The following is a 20,104-nucleotide window of genomic DNA, read 5'->3' on the forward strand; positions in this document are numbered from 1 at the left end:
TTCAAACCTTTATGCTTCCCTAAATGATTATTTTGAGTGCATGCATATTTTGTTTAACAAATGAAGAAAACTTTCTGCTTAATTTCAAAATAATGAGGTACAGTTTATATTGCTTATCACATCAAGATGACCAATTTATGTATTTTAGGAAAAGAATTTTTACCTCAATAATTGTCTCCTCTTTCCTGGCAATATTTTTCTCCACATCTTCCTTCAGACGTCTCAACATCATTGGCTTGAGGATCTAATGGGTGAAGATAAATATCAACTTTGCAAACTTGTCATCAAGACTGTTACATGTTAAATGATCATGTTGGATTGATTATAATGTAAATGTGCATGTACACAAAATTTTCATGATAAAAAAATTGTCCATGTGTTCTTAAAAGCATTTTAAAAAGTTTATTATAGAATTTAAGAAATCATGGCATTATGTATATTAAAGAATTCTTTTATATATATAAATGGAATTTCTTATGCAAATAAGAATTTAAGACTTTACTTCAAGCAATGTAAATACATGAGATAAACAGAATATTGAAAATCATCTTTGAAATGTGCTAGCATTCACCAGATATCTTATATGCATGTGCTTTTACCCATATAGTGATGGGACCAATATTTACAATCTGTGCAGGCCTTATTTCCTGTTGATTGACCCCAACTTTTTAACAATATCCTCAGTATTTCAATTTAAAACATATATGCTGAAAAAGGGTTTATGACTTTTTCTTTTTTATTTTTATTCATAAGAATACAGACTTCCTACTTACAGCTTTCAGTTTATCCACTTGCTCTTCAGTCTCAAGTTTTCCAAATTCGGCAAGAAATGCATCTGATGATGAGAATTGACTAGGTTCAAGAAAGTTTAACAAACTGAACAACTCCTCAACATTGTTCTGCAGTGGAGTACCAGATAACAGCACCTTATGTTCCTGTAATAAATCACAGCAATTTCACTTAAAATTTTTCTACAGAAAGGTTGCATTTTTTACATCGCACCAACACAGTATAAGTCATATAGCGACTTTCCAGTTTTACTTGTGGAGGAAGAACTCGGGTGCCGTTCCGTGCATTATCTCAGTTATGAACAGGCACCCGTTTAGAACCACCAACATTCCATAAGCTAGTTGGATAGGTTTCTCACAAGAAAGAAAAAGTCCCACAGTGGTGAGGGGCAAGTGGCTTAAAGTCAAGAACCTTCACCACTCAGCCACAGACACCCCAAATTTAGACAAAGTTGTGTTGTAATAAATTCAAAACCTACAAAGACTTTAATCCACGTAGAGGTCATAATTTATTCAAATCATTCACCAACAATTAATACTAATTACAAGTGCAAATCAAATAAAACAGCACCTTATGTTCCTGAAATAAATTACAGCAGTTTAACTTAAAAGTTTTCTACAGGAAGGTTGGGTTTTGTACGTCACACCAACACAGCACAGGTCATATAGAAGCTTTACAGGTTTACTGGGAGGAGCCCCTTTTGTGCCTTATTTCAGGCACGAAAGGGCACCTGTGTAGAACCACCAACAAGTGACCCATTTTACCTTTCAAAATGGAACACAATGTTGAAAAACTTCTCAATAGAGATGAATAGATAATATGGTATACAAATCTATGATCAGTATTAAATGTACTTACAAAATCAAAGATTCTAAGACCCTTAATCAGACTGCAGTTTTTGTTCTTCAGACGATGAGCTTCATCTATAATAATACACCTCCAGTCAATGGATCGTAACAACTCCAGATCAGTCAAGATGATTTCATATGTCGTGATAAGGGCGTGAAATTTGTAACAATCGGTAATCTTTCCGCCTTCCTCGTCCCGATAGTACATCTCATACTCTTGTAACATGTACCGACTCGGTGACCTGTAATGTGTTATTATTAACATCAGTGTTTAGAACATAACTTAATCATCAAATTTCCAGATGGAATAGGCAATTGAAAAATTGACCCTCTAAAATTTAAGAATGTGAGGTTCTCTTGGCAATTCTAAGGCAATTGTGTTCTTTTTATGTACACTGCTTATTATCGGGCCTAATCTGTGGTTCAAACATAGGGGACCGGATTATGTTACTAAGTTATAAGTAACCCAAATATTGCAGCCTCAAGTTTTTTACTTCTATTGATTTATATTAGAACTTTTATTAACAAAACACTTCTGGCACTCTTTTTCTAAATCATCACTCAAAAGAATTTATTCATGAAGAATAATTGATCATTAGTACAACATAGTATAAGAAAGATCTACTCCATTCTGTCAAAGTCTCTGTATTTAAATATACACATTCACAGTAAATTCTACATTTTATATATCAGACAGCTGAAGCAGAAAAGACAGGATCATTATGATTATTACATTGTTTTAACTGTTTGCACTTAAAATTGAGTTCGGATTTCATATTAGAGCTTCTCCTTGTTAAACAATGAGAATCATTTGATATCCATGTTCATAAAAAGATGGGGGGATACGTTTTATGTGCAATACAAAAAGCTCTTATTTGTTTTGTTTGATAGGTACAACTCATTGCTGAATTGGCTGGTCTATACAGATAAACTACTTATTTTCACAACTTACGTTCCATGATATGTAATAGCATTTATATCTGTCCAAGTCTCAAACTCTCTCTGCCAATTAGCAATTGTTGACAACGGGGCCACAACAAGGAATGGACCTCTCATACCATACGAGAAGATCTCTTGAAGGAAAGTAATACTTTGAATGGTTTTTCCAAGACCCATTTCATCTGCTAATATACAGTTTTGCCTGGAAGTAAATTGACATGATATTAAGTACATTACATGCATACTACTAATCAGGGAAATACAGTTTTAAGTACGCCTAAATTAGATACTTATTTGAAACACAAATAATTTGAAACACTATTCTGTAGTAAATGCCAGATATCAAGTAAAAAAATATAACAAGAGCACAGCATGTGGTGTTAACCCTAATCTGTTAAAATTCTGAAAAGGGGCATAACTCCAAAAATATTACTTTCAGAATTATGCCCCTTGTCTAACAACTTCAAATTGTCATGATAAGCAAGTATTTAAGTTTCGTGTTGATAGCTACAAAACTTTTGAAAAATTGGATACATTAAAGTTTTTGCACGTCAACAACAACAAGAACGTCAATTACTCTGCAGCAATCATAAAAGCTTTGCTTTTTCTTTGAAACAGACAACTAAAATTCTACACTCTATTAAAACTTCATTCAAGACACTTTTTTAAATTCTTTTGTCAATTTCAAATTATTCCAATACTTCCTTAAGATAAAGAGAAATATTAATAGATAGTAATAACTTACTTTTTGTGCCAATTAAAGGTAAGCCAATTAACACCCTCTAATTGATATTCTCTCAGAGTATTACCATTCTTGTAGGTGTGTGTTTCCTTCAGTGCTTTCCATTCAGAAGACTTAGGTCTGTCAACATACTGAAATTTGATTATATAAAAGAACAACATAAATAATCATGGTATAAAAATGGCAAATTATGTTGAATTGTTTGCTCACATGAAAGAGTTCCTAGCAAAATTTAAACCCATTGGTTAAGTACAAGTAACAAGAGTTTCCAGGTCAGCAACTATATCCACTCTGCAATGAAGGCCACTGCAAATTTTTGTTACTTTAAACTAAATCTTGGGTATTTACTTGATTTCTATGTTATGAATCCTACTTGATCGAAATCAATATCCATTCTGGTAACAATTGATCATGACAGTTACTTTGTTATATATAATTATTTGCTAACATATACACTCCCTACCACCACCGCCACACATCACTAGGTAACAGGGCTGATACACTGTAAAAATTCAATTCACTTATGCAACAAAAGATTGCATGTTATTTCACTAAGAAAAAAAATTAATGTAAAACTGAAAATATGCACTTAAACCTAACAAGAATATTGCCTTTTTTTAAAATTTTCTTTAGAACAAAACTGTGCTCTTTTTTTTAATCAACCATTAGAAATATGAAGAAAAAATTTTAAGGGAAAGTTTTTTTGGCCAATACGAATGATATACACAAATTCTTACCCCTCTTTCATCTTCTGGTGGCAATTCTCTGTATATCTTAAACTGTTTCACCTTCTCAGGATCCACATCTTGTTGCAGTTCCCATGTACTGTCTTCATATGGCAGAGATCTCCATTTGACAAGATAATGAGTTACCGCCTCTTGGGTGTTAGGGTCTATGGTGTGCGACTCCTCCAGCACTCTATCTACCTCCACATAATCAGGATTGAAGAGTTCATCCTCCATGTTCTTCAAAAGATGACAAATGGTTAAAATAATATGGCTTTATATAGTTCATTTGTATTAAAATATATAATGATAATGAAAGTCTACTCCACATTATACAAGAGGAATTTCATAGATTAAGTTACCACAATTAATCTCAGATTACAATTTAAATGCCAAACTTTCCATATTGTATTGTATCAGATTAAATGTCAGTGTAAAATAGGCTATATATACTTTATTTCAATACCTTTCTATAAGCAAAGATAAATCAATGTTCATTTGTAGCCTCTCCTCTAGTAGAAATTGTGCTCTCTTTTTTCTTAACTTTAACACTCACCCTATTCAATTTAAATAACGATTTTGCCCTACTATGAATTCTAAATAGTTAACTAATTGATCAACAAACTTCAGTTCCAAAATATTAGAACTGACAAGGTAAACCGACTGCATGAAATGCACAGCCTGGCTCGACTCTTTAGAAGTGGCATCTATAGCACCACTAACTATACAACAGTAAACCCATTACCAAATAAATTTGTCCAAGTTCCATTTTTATAACTTTACATTTTCATTTTAACTTAAGAAATATCAAGGTGAAAAATTTAAGCTACTGTAGGCCAAAAGTATAAAGCCCGATTGCATGGATGTACTTGCCAGGCTCTAATCTAGTGGCATCTAAAGGTGAATTAATATCACCATCATTTATATAAGAATTAACCCTTAACCTGCTGAATTTCCTAAATTGACTTGTCAAGCTACAATTTTATGAACTGTCTTTTATCCATTTAGATATCAAGATTGAAATTTTAAGTAAGTCAGCCAACAGTATAGAGCCTGGTCAGACTGCACGGATGTGCAGGCTGGCCTGGCTCTATACTGGTGGCAAAGGCTCAACACTTTTGCTTCGATAAGTACACTTACAAATACATCATTGGAGGAAAGCTGCTTCATCTTGTAACGTTTTATTTTGCCCTGTATTCTTTTGTCTCGTATCTCAGCTTCTGTCCTCCACTCACAATGTAGATATGAACTGAAATATATCCGCAAATTGTGAATATTCCTAGATAATTCAACATTAATTAATATTTCTTTAATGCTTATATTAAAGGCCCATTATGCCCCACAAATGCTTTTACTTTTATTTCTCAAAAGCTTTTTTAATTTTGATGTACTTTTATAGTTACTCATTGGCCAATTATCCATACTATCTTTTTTATGTGTTGCTTTTTGGAAACACATACAGCTCAAGTGAATCAGTTTTCTGTATGGCTGTCAAAATACCACTTTGTTTACATTTTGCTACTTTTATGACAAATTATTTCACATTTATCCCTACTTTCTTCAGGTATTAAGCATCTAACATTCTGTAAAACCATTCTTTAAACATTATAAAATTCTCCCAGTTAAACTGTGTAAAACAATACAATATATCTATGACAATACACATCCCTATACCTGGCATATGCCTACCAATAGTACAAAAGGCCTTTTGCGCAAAACAAAAAGTACCAGAGGAAATCAATGAAGTTTATGAACAACTAGATTATTTATCAATATTTCCAATTATATATTCAATAATATACAAACATATAGATTAATATAGAAATAATCCAGACAAGGAAATGCTATATATGCAATAGATGACAGACAGTCTAACGGTCAACTGTAAGGAAATACCGCTATCACAGCGTAAAGTGCTCATTTTTCAGACAAATGCTATGTTTTCATCTATACAATAGTAGCAATTAGATTTATCAATAAATTTGTTGTCCTTTGTGATAATTTACAATACAAACATGAGAAATGGTGAAATTTGGATGGATTTTAAAACCTCCAAAATCTATATTTCTTTACCCTTGTTTTCCCTTTTTTTTTTAGTTGTCAAACACAATAGTACAAAAATTGACTTACAAGTTCTTATACTTGACAAAGAATTCTTCACATTCTTCCATGTCCGTCTCCTCCTGAAATCACAAATATCTTGTATATATCTTTCTAACACAACTACCTGTTTGTATCAGAGATTACCTAGTATCTATGCCTGCTTATAAGACGCACTGGCTTATAAGACGCACCCCCAACTTCAGTCCTCTCACAGGGGATTTTTATGTACACCCTCGTATAAGACGAGTTACATTTTTGCTGATAGACCTTAAACCAGCATTGCTTCTGCCATGCAAAAACAGTTGAAAATTCATCAATTTATCAATTGGAAGAAATTTGTAAATTTTCATGTGAATTCTATAAGATTCGATTATAAGACGGACTCACTAAAGTTGAGCTGGTTGAGGGAAGCTTTTGAGGAACTATCAAGAAAACTTAAGAATTTACACCAGATCTGTCAATTGCAATAAAAGCCTATATTGGGCCTCTATTCCATGCAAAAATAATCACTGATTCTATACATGTGCAAGTCCTAACCAGCTTTCTTTACAAGTTTCTTTCGACATTATTACCTAATAATGACAGAATGAATAATTTTTGACACACTACCTTTAAACTTACTGCAGAAAAATATTTCAAACTAAATTCTTAAATACAAGAATTAAAATATAGGCAAAATGCTCTTCCATTCAAAACATAAATTGCAAAAAAAAATGCAAAATACTGCAAAATTCCAAACTTGAGTGAACTGGTGAACATACGTTTCATGTTCTTATAACAAAAGACATATAAAACAAGCAATTATCATAGTATTGCAAGCAATCCATAAGTCCCCTACCGGTATGAGCCCAAGCAACATTCTGAAGGGCCATTGGCCATTCACTTATGTTCCTATTTTAAGTAAATTTGTTAAAAAAGTTATTTAAAAGTAATCACAGGAAACAGTTTTTATGTACAGACAGACAGACTGAAGGACACTCTAAAGTTATTTTTTAAACATCCCTGTTATCAAAATATAACATTTTTAAAATCCTATCATGATTGAAGAAGTTGGAGTAAAAATTACCAATTTCTCAAAAAAAAAGTCTAAGTCCAAAAGGGGCATAATTCTGGAAATAGTCTTGCTAGAGTATTGAACACTCACAAATGTTGAGTGATAATAAGAAACATTTATATAAAGTTTGAAGTAGATACATTCAAAAAAAGAAGTTATTAAAAAAAACAATGTTTTTTTCATGAAAATTTTAAGTTCAAGGGAGGTAATTCTGATAAATTTTGTGCTAGAGTTGTAAACCTTGTCACATATGATGTGGTTGATGACAAGCAACTTATATTTAAAGTTTGAAGAAAATACCTTAAGAAATAAAGAACTTATAGTGAAAAAACTTAAAAACTAGAATCAGAAATCTTGAAATTCAGTCTTTTTGTTGCCATAGCAACCAGAATTTTCAACATAGGAAGATAAGAAAAGGATGTGCATAATTTCCATACTGCCATCTACCCATATGTCAAGTTTCATAAACATATTTTCAGTACTTTTTGTGTTATCACTGGATCCAGGTTATGTGTAAAATTTGCCATATTTTCAGTCTATTTGTTGCCATAGCAACCAGAATTTTCATAATAGGAAGAAAAGAAAAGGATGTGCATAATCTCCATACTGCCATCTATCCATATATCAAGTTTCATAAAAATATTTTCAGTACTTTTTGCGTTATCGCGGGATCCAGGTTATGTGTAAAATTTGCCATATTTTCAGTCTATTTGTTGCCATAGCAACCAGAATTTTCAACATAGGAAGAAAAGAAAAAGACGTGCATAATCTCCATACTGCCATCTATCCATATATCAAGTTTCATTAAAATATTTTCAGTACTTTTTGCGTTATCGCGGGATCCAGTTTTGTGGACGGACGGACTGACGGACGGACAGACGGACGGACTGACTGACGGACGGACAGACGGACAGACAGACGGAGGGTAAACCTAAAGTCCCCTCCGGTAAACCGGTAGGGGACTAATTAATTACAAGGCATAAGAACGTAACATGAGAAAGATAAAATTTTCAAAGACATGCGTAATCAGATAATTACTGGTAAAAAAATAGGGCTTTTGGTTTAGCAAGACGTAATTTTCAAACAGAATTTCAAACTTATCCAGTCATCATCGGAATAAAAAGGTTCAAATAAAAAATTTTCTAAAACTTACATCTGGATCTGGTTTCCTTATTCTAGAGCCGAGGATTTTATCAACAATCACTGCATCTTCTTCAGCCGGGTTTTCCTGCAAATTATTAAATACATAAATTTATAATGACGATCCCATTTTTCAGCCTTTTTTCAACAGAAATTTTTCTCGCAAGATCATTTTAATAGTAAAATAAAATACGAGATCAATGATGATAAATGATTATGATATGAAGATGGCAATGCTAAGCTTTGATAAAGCATAGGTGAAAAGCAAAGGCCATAATTCATTCTATATCTTACATGCAAACATTCTAAAATAAAATTCTAAATTCAAACAAGTTGGAATCTTCAAAGAAAATAATAAACTTGATTTTTTTTAATATTTTTAACCATTGTCATAAAAAATTATGTAATAAATCTTTTTTTCATAAATGACGATACATTTATTCTCTTAATCATCTAGTCAGGTTGGATTTCTATATAAAGAATGGGATATAAAAGCCGTAATTACATTACCATAGAAACCCTCGTGAAACTAGAGCAGATAATCATTCAAACAATATATAATTCACAATATTCTTACATGCTACTAATTACTATTTATCAGAACAAAAAAGAAACATTTACAAAATACAGAATATGACATGCATTGAAATATAAGCAACACAGCAGTAAGGGCTTCAATTAAGCTCTAAAATTTGGAAGTCAGAGACTGCAAAATGTCTGAAACTGGAAGACAAATTATATAGGTAAAGAAGGAAAAGCAATGCATTTTGGAAGAAACAAGCCAAAATCAAGGAGTAAATGACTCCAAAACTTCCATGAAAGGAAGCTCAGACTTTTTAACCCCCAACTAGACTTAACCTGTTGTGGAACCCCAAAAAAATATAAGCCTTTGCCACCAGTATAGAGCCCAGCCAGCAGGCACTTCTGTGCTGTCTGACCAGGCTCTATACTGTTGGTAGCTAATTTTTTGCATCCGCGCAGTCTGATCAGGATCGATGCTGTTTGCTATCAGTTTCTCTACTTGTTATAAGGTTTGTAAGCGAACAGCATGGATCCTGATCAGACTGCGCGGATGCACAGGATGGTCTGAATCCATGCTGGTCGCAAACCCATTATGTTGGTTTTGTCATGGCGCGGCTCAAATATAAAAGCCCTGGTGTAACTTAAGCAAAGCTGTTAAGTAATATTAGATAAGATCCTCCTACAAAAGTAACATCAATTATGCTTTCATGCTGAATCCTTTAAAACCGTATATTAAGAATTATGCTGAAAAGTTAGCAGATTTTAGATGTTGCCTTTAAAACATTCATACAGTTATAACTAGATCATGGTTGCTTATAAATCAAACATTAAATGGCAAGCAGTAGTTTTACTAAGTATATTATATCAAGCATGCTGTATTTTTTAGGGCCGGGAATTATATTCGAACATTCGAATATTCGAAACACTACCGAATATTTGAACATTGAAAAACGAATACGAATATTCGAAAAAAAAGGAGAAATGTTTCATTTATTGTCATTACTTTCAAATTTCAATTCAGATCGTAAATTAAACCTTGCCCTTTCCTTCACCAGGTGTTCAAATGTTTGTATGACGCGTGTCAACAATTATCGCCAATTAACTGTGAAAACTTTGGGGTATAGTTGATCAAAAGGGCACCCGTTTCACAGTTTGCAATTTACCTTTTGAACAGCCTATAATGTAAATTTTTCCGATTTTAATTATCTAATTTATTGTTTTCTGTGTTAAAATCTTTCCGATTAATCAATAATTGTCTTAAATGTTGTGAATAAGAATAAATTGGCACGCATTATTCGGCGCGAACACGAAAGCATATGAAGTGTCTAAATTCTGTCAGAATATATTTATTCCGTAGACATTAGACTCCGTGTGATATTTACCTCATTATAGCTAAACTTATCTTAAGAATATTTTAAACTTTATCTAAAATTATAAATAAAAAATATTTAATACAAGTTAAGTTTCAATATCATTATGTGTCTTTGGGGATAAATGGCTACGATGATTCATATTACTGTCAGTCAAGTCACGTGAGTTACCTCCCGTTAATAAGACAGCGGTCGGGTTTACTGAACAAAAGGCAATCAAATTATGAATTTATTTCAAAAGTAAACATATATCTCGATTTACAATATATAAATTAAAAAAACTTCGACATAGCAATAAAGGTCTTTTTAATCGCCGATTATTCCAAGCATTTTAAAGTAGTATAGTATTCGACGCAATCAATTTCGGATACGTATACGTCAAAGAGAAATATTGGAACAAATGTTGTAAAAACGAATATTCGAATATATTCGAATATGGAAAACGAATATTCGAACATCGAATTCCTTATTCGTTCCCAGCCCTAGTATTTTTATATGAATGAAATTAAAGAGGGAAAGCACAACACTGTTTCACACAGTCTTCCATTTCATTCTCCCTTTCTGGGTATCATACAATGTATTGCAAATGGTACATTCTAAAATCATAACTTTTCTATGAGACTTTTCACAATTTAGAGTCAAATAAGACGATAATTTAGGTGCTCTTCTGAAGTCAAAAAGCCTTAAGAAGTCAAAAAGCTTTAAGACATTTAATATGAAAATGAAAAATCTTACAAAGATCATCATTCTGGGGTACTTAATTGGACAAATATGAAAAAGATAATAGAGAAATATACTCCAAATTAAATTGAAAATCAATATTTAATGCCATTCTTAGCCCATTTGATTTAAAAACTGCTAAAATGCTTTTCATTTGTAGGTCATTTTGCACACATAAAATGATTATTCTGTAACAATAAAATGGGCAATTGTTCTGAAATTTGCACATAAGTAATAGGTTTAGACATAAATATTCCAGCCCCGTCATGTCAAAAAAAAACTCCTAGGAGTCCTTTTATATTGTCAGTAAAAAACACATTCAAATTTATAGAAACCATGTTGTTAAATAATTATTTATATAACATATAAACAAAACTTCTAGCTAAGAATTAATAACTATATCTAAATATACATAACTCTACAGGTATTATACTACAGGTATACTATAAGTTAGAACAGCCAGGAAACAGTGAGTTAAAGCATTATGTTAATATGTAAATGAGGGGGAAAGGTGTACAGGTATACATGCAGTGTAATGATGAATGACTGATTGATGAACAGGTAATAATTATCAGATACCTTGCTTACAAAAGGAAAATATAAACCATTGTTAATAATTAATATATAGTTAACTATAAATTAGAGACAAAAAAGAAGTAAGTTATGTTTCCAAAAGAAGGAAAAAACCTTCATTTAAATATCTTAATCACCAAATACTATGTATTTAAAAAATAGGAAATTATGTTTATGTCGATGAAAAAAAGGCATTTTTTTATTTAATTATCTTTATCACTGAGTGGGCATTAAAAAAAAACCCAATAAAAACAAAAAAAGCCATGTTTTTATTATTACAAAATCTTTTAACTTATCAAATACAAAATGTATTTTCTTTTCAGTACAATTCTAAATTAATATTTAAATTCTTTTAAGCAAAAAAAGTAGAAAGAAAAGAATTTCAAACATAATACAATTCAAATCCTATACAGTACAGTAAATTTTCAATAATATCAAAACCAGTTTAAACCAGATAGATAAAGTAACAAAATTAATTACTAACAGAATATCTCATCATCACTACAATAAATAATCTATGGAGACTTTCTGACAAATATCTATAAAACAAAAACTTGTTTCCCTTGTAATTATTTATTACTAATAAAACACAAACATAAATCAATATCAGTTAATTTCATTTACATTTTCAGTGAGAACCATTTACTTTTACTGACAAACAAAATTATGGTAGTTCGAGTAAATTTGTAAACACATATTGAAATATAAATTTTTCCCTGTTCTACTGAACATTTAAAATTTCTAGCAATGGCAAGTTTTGATAATGCCAAATGCTGCCTGGAAACAAGTTTTTATTACCGGTTAGTATAAAACAACCATGCATACCACAAACAGTACCGGTTTTACCACGGCTCCTTCCGTGTTCTCCAGGGTTTGAGCCTCTAGCGTGTCCTCGTCCGAGAGATTCAGATCCACATCATCCATGTACTTTTTTCGTTTGACGTTTCGACCAGATCTTCTCTTAAACTATTCATGAATCAAAAATTTAAATGTCATAAAAGATACTGTTATAGGATCAAATATTTGTTCTCAAAATGAAACCCATAAATAATTCAGTGGATAGTTAAGATAAAATTATGCTTTGTGATAAACTATTCACTTCTACACTCCCTTCTTTTAAGCAATATATTTCCGTTTGTTTTTGTCCAGTTTAGTGTCAATGAACTACCATTACAGTCATACACTGTAACAACAGTGCAGTCTATGCAGTAAAAGCATATTTGTTTGGTTAGGGGGGATTTTATGGCGCACAAACACATTATAGGTCATATGGCGCCAAAACAGGGACGATAATTTTGGGTAACCTCAGGTATTACAAACTTCAAAGCAACACCAGGGGTCAAAACCAACTCACCTGCTTGAGATAAGAGATGCATAGACTCCAGACTGTTAGTCAAACCCATTTTTATGTAAGGATCCACATATATATCATTTGCAAAATATGTAGAGTAACTATTTATAAGCCATTTTCTGGTTAACCAAATCTTCAATGCAAGAATGTCCTTTGACTCTTAAGTCCATAAACTTACTAAACAAATCTGATGGGCTTCTTATTTGGCTGAATAAGCTTCATTTTACAAAATAGTTAAGTATCAAACAATTTATAATAATTTTAATTTTTTACCTCATCATTTTCTGGTGAAGGAGGTGGGGTAACTTTAATTTCAACATCTGAACCATCAGAAGAACCTCGTCGCTTTCGTTTCTTGTTCTTCAAGAATGTTGCTGGTGGCCTGGAAAGGGAAAGTTTTCCAGTTAAATTTGAGCATTTCTAATCAGATCTGACTATTAAAACTTCACTACAGCTTTATACAGTTGATGTACTGTCAGCATATTTTTTAATGTATTTGCACAAAGAAAACCATTTGTTGCGAGTGCACTTGAATTTTAGGGAGTAAAATTTTTGTTCATTGTTAATTTTAGGTATAAAAAGAAATACCGCTGTGTATTTATTTATCAACATTTTTATAAAATAGAACTGTGTTTAACACATAAAAACCACTTAAATGACATAAAAAATAAACATTTGAAGAGTCATCCAAATAATGTTTTCAAATGCAGCTGCTCCTTAATGCATAGAAAAGATAAACAATGTCAAACAAAGCATGAAAACCCCATAAAAAAACTTACTTTTTAGGTCTTTTTCTGTCTGTCCTGGGAGTTTTTTCTGATGGTTTCTTCTCACCCTTTTCTTTCTTTTTCTTTGGCTTCTTCTCTTTTTCTTCTTTGACATCAGAGTCAGTCTTTGCTTCAGTAGTTGAATCACCATCCATAGTTATATCACCAGCCACAGAGGGAATCAACTCACTTGTATTAGTTTCAACTTTCTCTGCCTTCTTCTTTTTAGACCTTGGAGTCTTTTCACCTTTTTCCCCTTTCTCTTTCCGTGGGGTATATTTCCGCTTCTTTTTAGCCTTTTTACCATCTGGTGTCTCCGGCTCAGGATTATCTAAATCACCTAAAGTTGAAGGCAATTCTGGTGGTTGGAGAACTCGAGGGATGGCTGAATTACCAGATTTCTGAGCTTTAGCTATTGCTTCTGCAATTATTTTATTAGCCTTCTCCTGCTGCAGACTAGAGTTTTCAGAACTATTTTCGTTGTTTGTTTGAGGCTGTATAGGCATGCTGCCCTGTACAAGCAATGGTGTGTTGCCAGTGCCTGCCTGGCTTGGTTTGATCAACATTTGTTGACTGGGTTGGGTGCTGCCATTCAATACAGGCTGAGGTAGAGAGGTCAGGGTGGGGACTTGGGTGGGTTGTACTGTCTGTGACTGAGACATAAGAGGCTGCTGAGGCTGCTGCTGTTGTGATGGATTAGGCATTCTCTGACCAGGTTGTTGCTGAATAAAACAAAATGTTATCATTATTTTCTGTTAATAGTAACAATGTTATCATTACTGAAATAACGTCCCTACAAGATAACACTGAAAACATTTCAATTTTGCTACATGAACTAAATATCAATGAAATGATAAATCAAAGCTGTGCAAAGATAAGCATAATCTTTAACAAGCTAAATTAAATGGCACATTATGCCTCAGAAACAAATATTTTTTAAGACAGGGCAATGTTAATTTTACTATTATTGTATATTTATATTATAATGAAAATGGATTTATAAAGAGCATGTTTCATGCAAATTGTCTGAAGAAAGAAACGCTGAAAGTGAAATTATTTGACCTAAAAGTTGAAAAATGTAAACAAAGTGATATTCTGAATTCCATTCAAAAACTAAATCACTATGCCTAAACTCAACAGATGTAAAAGATGGTTCAGGAAATTGGTCAGGTCATTGAGAAACTTTTTGAAAATTATAAAAGAACACTAAAAATAAAGACTTCTGAGGCACAATGGGCCTTTTAACTTTTAAATCAATATAAATGATCCAAAATTTACTAAAAAAAACACTCATACTTGTCTCCCCCCCCCCCTCCGACCTACACACAAAACACATGTATATACAATACATGTAAATAAATGCAATAAAATATAGAGAAACTATATTGCATTCTAATATCATAAAAAAAATTATCAGTGGAATAAAATAACCCACAGGCTATGTTTCTGTTTCTAATTAGGCAATAAAATATAGCAGATAAGCCAACTGTTTCTATTGAGGCAGGAAAAACAACATGAGCAGCCTAACAAATTATTCATGATAAAATGTTTTAATCTACAAGCTCTCCTATTCTATATTCAGTTCATTGTGTCAACTTACAATAAAAGTGAAATGATTCATATAAAAATCAATTTTTCTACATGCACATGAAATTCTATACAACAATATAACCCAATTCAATTAACCCCAACATATTTTCATCGACTGAAATATAACAAGAGCTTTCAGTTAGACAATGTGCTCCACTATCCTCAGTGTTTGAATGATAGTAAAACAAGAACTTTGATAATGTAAAATTTTTCTATTTTCATGATAAATTGTAGATCATTCTGCCAAAATTCATGTTGTAGTTATCAGCCTTGGGCAGTGACCTCCTATTATGCTCTCAAGTAAGTGTGTAATTTTAACCCATTCCTTTTAGTTGATATTTGGAGATACCCACTTGCCCCCAAAAACTGCATACGATAGTTCTTAGTTCTCGCTATTCTTCAAAAACAGTCAAGCTAAAAGCAGAACATATGACCAACATTGAGTTTGTTTACTGCATTTATTGCATAAAAACTACTAGTCTTCACTTTATAAGATCTTCATCGTGAAAACAAACTGAAATGTATCTACTACCAAAATGCTTCCAACTACATTTAAGTGATCAATCACAGAAAACATATTGTATTGCAAAATATCAATTTTATTTTTCATTTTAAAGTTAATGCTGAACTACAGTCATCACTTCTGTACTATATCAAGACCCTACAAGCATCCATTTTGGAGGGGGGGGACAATCAACTTTTTCAAAATCTATTCTGTATAAGTTATGAAAATTTATTAAAAACATTAAATTTAGCAAATAATTTCAGCTGAAATTTACAGATATAAAATTCACATATAACCAACACAGAATCTTCACACATCCTCCCTATAGTTTATCTGTTTAGTTTTTTAATGCTCCAAACACTTATGTTAATTAGTAAATTGAACTTGTAACCTAGCAACCTCACTTATTTTCCTACCAACAACCTTCAAAAACATGTTTATCCACCTCATCTAAAACCTCATAAATTTTTATTCCCCAGAAACTTTATCTGCAGCTTCTACCAATATAAATATTCTATTCCTAACAAAAAACATCTGATTAATTTCAGGTTTTCTTCATTTAAACATAAAAAACCTCACAAAAATCAATACTTTCTCTTTCTTTACCCCAGAACAATTTACTAAATGGCTCGAATACTGTAATTTGACAGCAGTTCAAAAAAAATCCCCCCTTTCCCAATATTGGAACAATCCATTGAAAAATATAAAGTTGAATTAACCAATACACTGCATAGTTAATTCATTGGAGAGTTTAACATCAGGATCCATATAGCTTTATCTGTTTTAAAAATAAATATCCAATATAAAAGCCAGTCCTTACTGAGCTGCTTTTTTCCAATAACATTGAAAACATCAATATTTTGTCAAGGCTTTAATTTCTATGGCATTCTCTTAGAAATATTTTTTTTTATCTGTTAAAGCATGAAAAAACCACTGCATGTTCTACAACGAAATAAATAACCAGAGTTATTCCACTTTCAACAATGGATTTGTAAAGTTCAGTAAAACAAAAATAAAAACTTTCAGAAAAAAGATTGAGTCATGCTAAGAAATTCAAATTCCATTCAATGCCATCTTTTTCTAACAACAATAGAAATGCTAAATCATTTCCAGTCCTTTTGTGTGCAATAACGATACTTTTAGTGTTACTGACAAATAAAAATATGTCATTAACTGAATGGGTGAAAAGGCTAACAATAACTGTATATTTTACCTGACTCCCTACAAAACCAAGCTTTAAATTCATGTGAATGGATTCAGTCGTTGCTGTAATTATCATTTTGTTAAATCCATGAATAAACTTTTACATCAATCGGAGAGATGAAAAATGTACACAACCTAACAGCTGCTGCCACTATAACAAAGCTATTTAAAACTTACAAAATCTAATTTTATCCCTTTAAAGTGCACGCCAATCCTTCAATCAACGCATCAATTTTTTTGTTAACACGCCATTAATCCCTGACATTACATAACATATATCCTGTGTACACAACACAAAAACTTAATTACCTCCTTATTACAAAACACAATAACAAATTTAACAAGGAAATTAAAACCATAAGGCATATTCACAACACTTGACAAAAAGAAAAACACTCTAAATTTTTATATTTCCTTTTTTTCTTAATACCGTAATTTAAAAAGAAAACGACACTTGGTATCAAATCTTCATCAGTACATTAAAAATCACACGAGATTGCCTATCATCATTTTTACATTCTCAACCATCATTTAATCCCCGTCAAATTGTACACAATATTTCCTCGTACATCTGTCGAGTGCAAACTATCTTTGTTCCCCACAGTCATAATTATATTGATTATTAAAATGTTACAAGATATATCAAATAGCTTCCATTGGCTTTGAGACGTGTGCAATTTATGCGTACTACCATAAAAAAAAACACTGTTATTGGTTTTTTGTAAAATCAGTATCATTAGATCTAGGCAAAGCAATAAATAAATTCCATCTCAGTAATTTCTATGAAGATTCTTATTTCCTGACAGGCTGAATACAAATGTTTCAAATGTTTTTTTTCAGTTTGAGTTATGATTTTGTGTGTGTGTGTTTTTTTAAACCGAGATAATAAAAGCCACACATGTAAAATGATGCATGACTCAACGTAGGAAGGTTGTTTCATACATACACAATGTAAAATCTTCTAATTTCTCACCCTTTAAACATCTTAAATGTAGAAATAAAACCATTTTCAGCTAATTGATAATGTAGCCTTTTACTAGGATTACTGATAAAAACATTTTTTACATTGTTCTGTTTCACTCTTACCCCCTCCCTACTTTAATAAATGAACTGGTCCTGCTTTAATTAAGAAAATGTTCTTTGTCAAGGGAATTTGACACCGAAATACTATAAACAGTATCAAGGGAAGTCAGTCTTAAAACATTACCTGGTGGATTTACCCTGCTTTAATTTTAGAACAGTCCATTCGAAGATAAAATGATTTTAATATAAAATACAACTGTTTCAATATGACATAGATGTCCCCTACATTCCACAGTTCCCTCAGAACACAATGTCCCCTCATTTCACAGTTCCCTCAGTACACAAATGTCCCCACATTCCAGTTCCCTCAGTCTACGGACAAACAGGTGGACTGACAAACTGGGGCAAATATATGTCACCCCACTTCGCTAAGAAGTGGAAAGCATAAAAACTACCAAAAGAGCCTGCAAAGAAGGCTAATCACTTTCTTCTGGATAAGGGTTAAGAGCAGTTTGGATTGGCATGGACGGACTCTATACTTAAAGCACAGGGCACTCTGGCTCCATTAACATCCCGAACATTCTGTTTTAACTCCATTTGACCTACATGTACCACAAGAACTCTCAGCATTATCTAAAAGCTTTAAAAAAAATACTATTTTATCAGTATTCTGCACTTTTATCTAACCTTTTTAAAAAGCATTTTTTTCTTCAACTATACATGCAGTTTGTAAATGAATACCAGTAATTCAACACATTTTAAAAGATAATGAATAACCTAATCTTTAAGGACCCTGTAAAATCCAAAAGATAAAAAATAACTTCACATCTCTATGATGTGTGGTGTTTTTTTTCTTCATACTATTAAAAAATAATAACAGCCATTTTTTCGGTTGTGTATGTTTTATCTTTAATCTTTCATTTGCCTCAACAGACTCTATTACATTAAATAGATAATCTGATTTTAGCAAGTAGATTTACAAAAGTGCAAATCAAGGCAATCCAAGTAATGCAAACTTGTAAATAAATGTGAATGATAAACAAAAATTTCTCTCTTTTTTTTTTTGAAAATCATTGCTTTGAAGAATGAAATCATGTCTCTGGCTGCCTATCCTTTGTAATGTTACACTGACTTAAATATTATTACACTAGCTTACTAGAAATTCATAGTAATACATGTATTATAGTGTTTAAAACTATCATTGCTTCACTTCAAAAATACCAAGATTCCCTTAAAAGTTATTCGGCCTGACCCTAAATTCTACTAGCATTATCAATATACATGCATGGTGAGCACTTTGTAACGTGATTTGACATCAATAATAATAATGATGTTGGTCTTACTTTAAGTCTTTGTCACCTTCTATAATGACTTGTTTGTTTACTTTTGCTTTCCAAGATGGTAGAGAAGACTAGAGTTTCCAAAGTGAACCTATCAATTCTCTTTTAGTTTTGGGTTATATAAACTGATCAGAGACTTGTTTATTGTGATAATTCACACTAAGCATCTCTCGCTGTTACTCTAAAATCGCCAACAAGAATTTTCTTGAAACTGAACCTCTTTTAATCTTTTTATCACTTAGCAACAGCCAAGAAACTTACCAAACACACATTGTTAAATTCGTTAATTAAAGTATCATATATGGCTCAATGACTTACACCAAAAGTGTTGATCTTTGGCAATAACGTTGTTTGACCATGAGCCATTGTTTGCCTTTTGAGTCTGCCTAGAATTGCCAACAATCACTTCTTTACCTTTCCGCAACATTTTTACATGTCATTTAAAACAAATCTCCCAAATGTTAAATAATGATTGCACTGTCCAGTTGATACAGAAATTTCCATGGGTTTGTGTAAGTCATGCCCATTTTTGTACAAAATTAAGCAGTGCCCTGTGTATTTTTGTCACTCATTAATAGGAATAATCTATACCCACCCTTTAATTAACCCTAGACATAGAATTTGGTATGTCAATGTTCCATTTTGTAATGCCAGTTTGAAACACTGAATTACATATATCATTCTGCATTGAAAATAAGAATAAGGAATTTTAACAATGGAATAAACGAAATCATGTACTTTAAATATCCCCATAAATAACTCTCTACAAATGTACCAATCAATCTACAACAATAACAGGA

General features: G+C 31.9%; 1 protein-coding gene across 6 annotated transcripts in view; it reads right to left on the reverse strand.

Moving 5' to 3' along the window:
• LOC132757054 (chromodomain-helicase-DNA-binding protein 8-like) overlaps positions 1 to 20,104 on the reverse strand; it is a 54,917-nt gene that overhangs the window by 27,227 nt on the left and 7,586 nt on the right. For 3 of the 6 annotated variants that reach the window (XM_060748237.1, XM_060748236.1, XM_060748232.1), the window contains exons 5-16: positions 13,656 to 14,365; positions 13,150 to 13,258; positions 12,351 to 12,491; positions 8,354 to 8,428; positions 6,174 to 6,226; positions 5,184 to 5,292; positions 4,056 to 4,283; positions 3,322 to 3,449; positions 2,590 to 2,778; positions 1,648 to 1,879; positions 774 to 935; positions 164 to 244 (exon numbers count right to left, since the gene is read on the reverse strand). In XM_060748237.1, coding sequence (XP_060604220.1) covers positions 164 to 244; positions 774 to 935; positions 1,648 to 1,879; positions 2,590 to 2,778; positions 3,322 to 3,449; positions 4,056 to 4,283; positions 5,184 to 5,292; positions 6,174 to 6,226; positions 8,354 to 8,428; positions 12,351 to 12,491; positions 13,150 to 13,258; positions 13,656 to 14,365 — 2,217 coding nt within the window. Of the gene's footprint in view, positions 1 to 163; positions 245 to 773; positions 936 to 1,647; positions 1,880 to 2,589; positions 2,779 to 3,321; positions 3,450 to 4,055; positions 4,284 to 5,183; positions 5,293 to 6,173; positions 6,227 to 8,353; positions 8,429 to 12,350; positions 12,492 to 13,149; positions 13,259 to 13,655; positions 14,366 to 16,951; positions 17,107 to 20,104 lie in introns of those variants that run through there. The other 3 variants (XM_060748238.1, XM_060748235.1, XM_060748234.1) reach the window with 3 other exon arrangements.

Source organism: Ruditapes philippinarum, unplaced genomic scaffold, assembly GCF_026571515.1.
Source record: "Ruditapes philippinarum isolate M1 unplaced genomic scaffold, ASM2657151v2 ctg109_1_1_1_1, whole genome shotgun sequence".
Taxonomy (NCBI): Eukaryota; Metazoa; Mollusca; class Bivalvia; order Venerida; family Veneridae; genus Ruditapes; species Ruditapes philippinarum.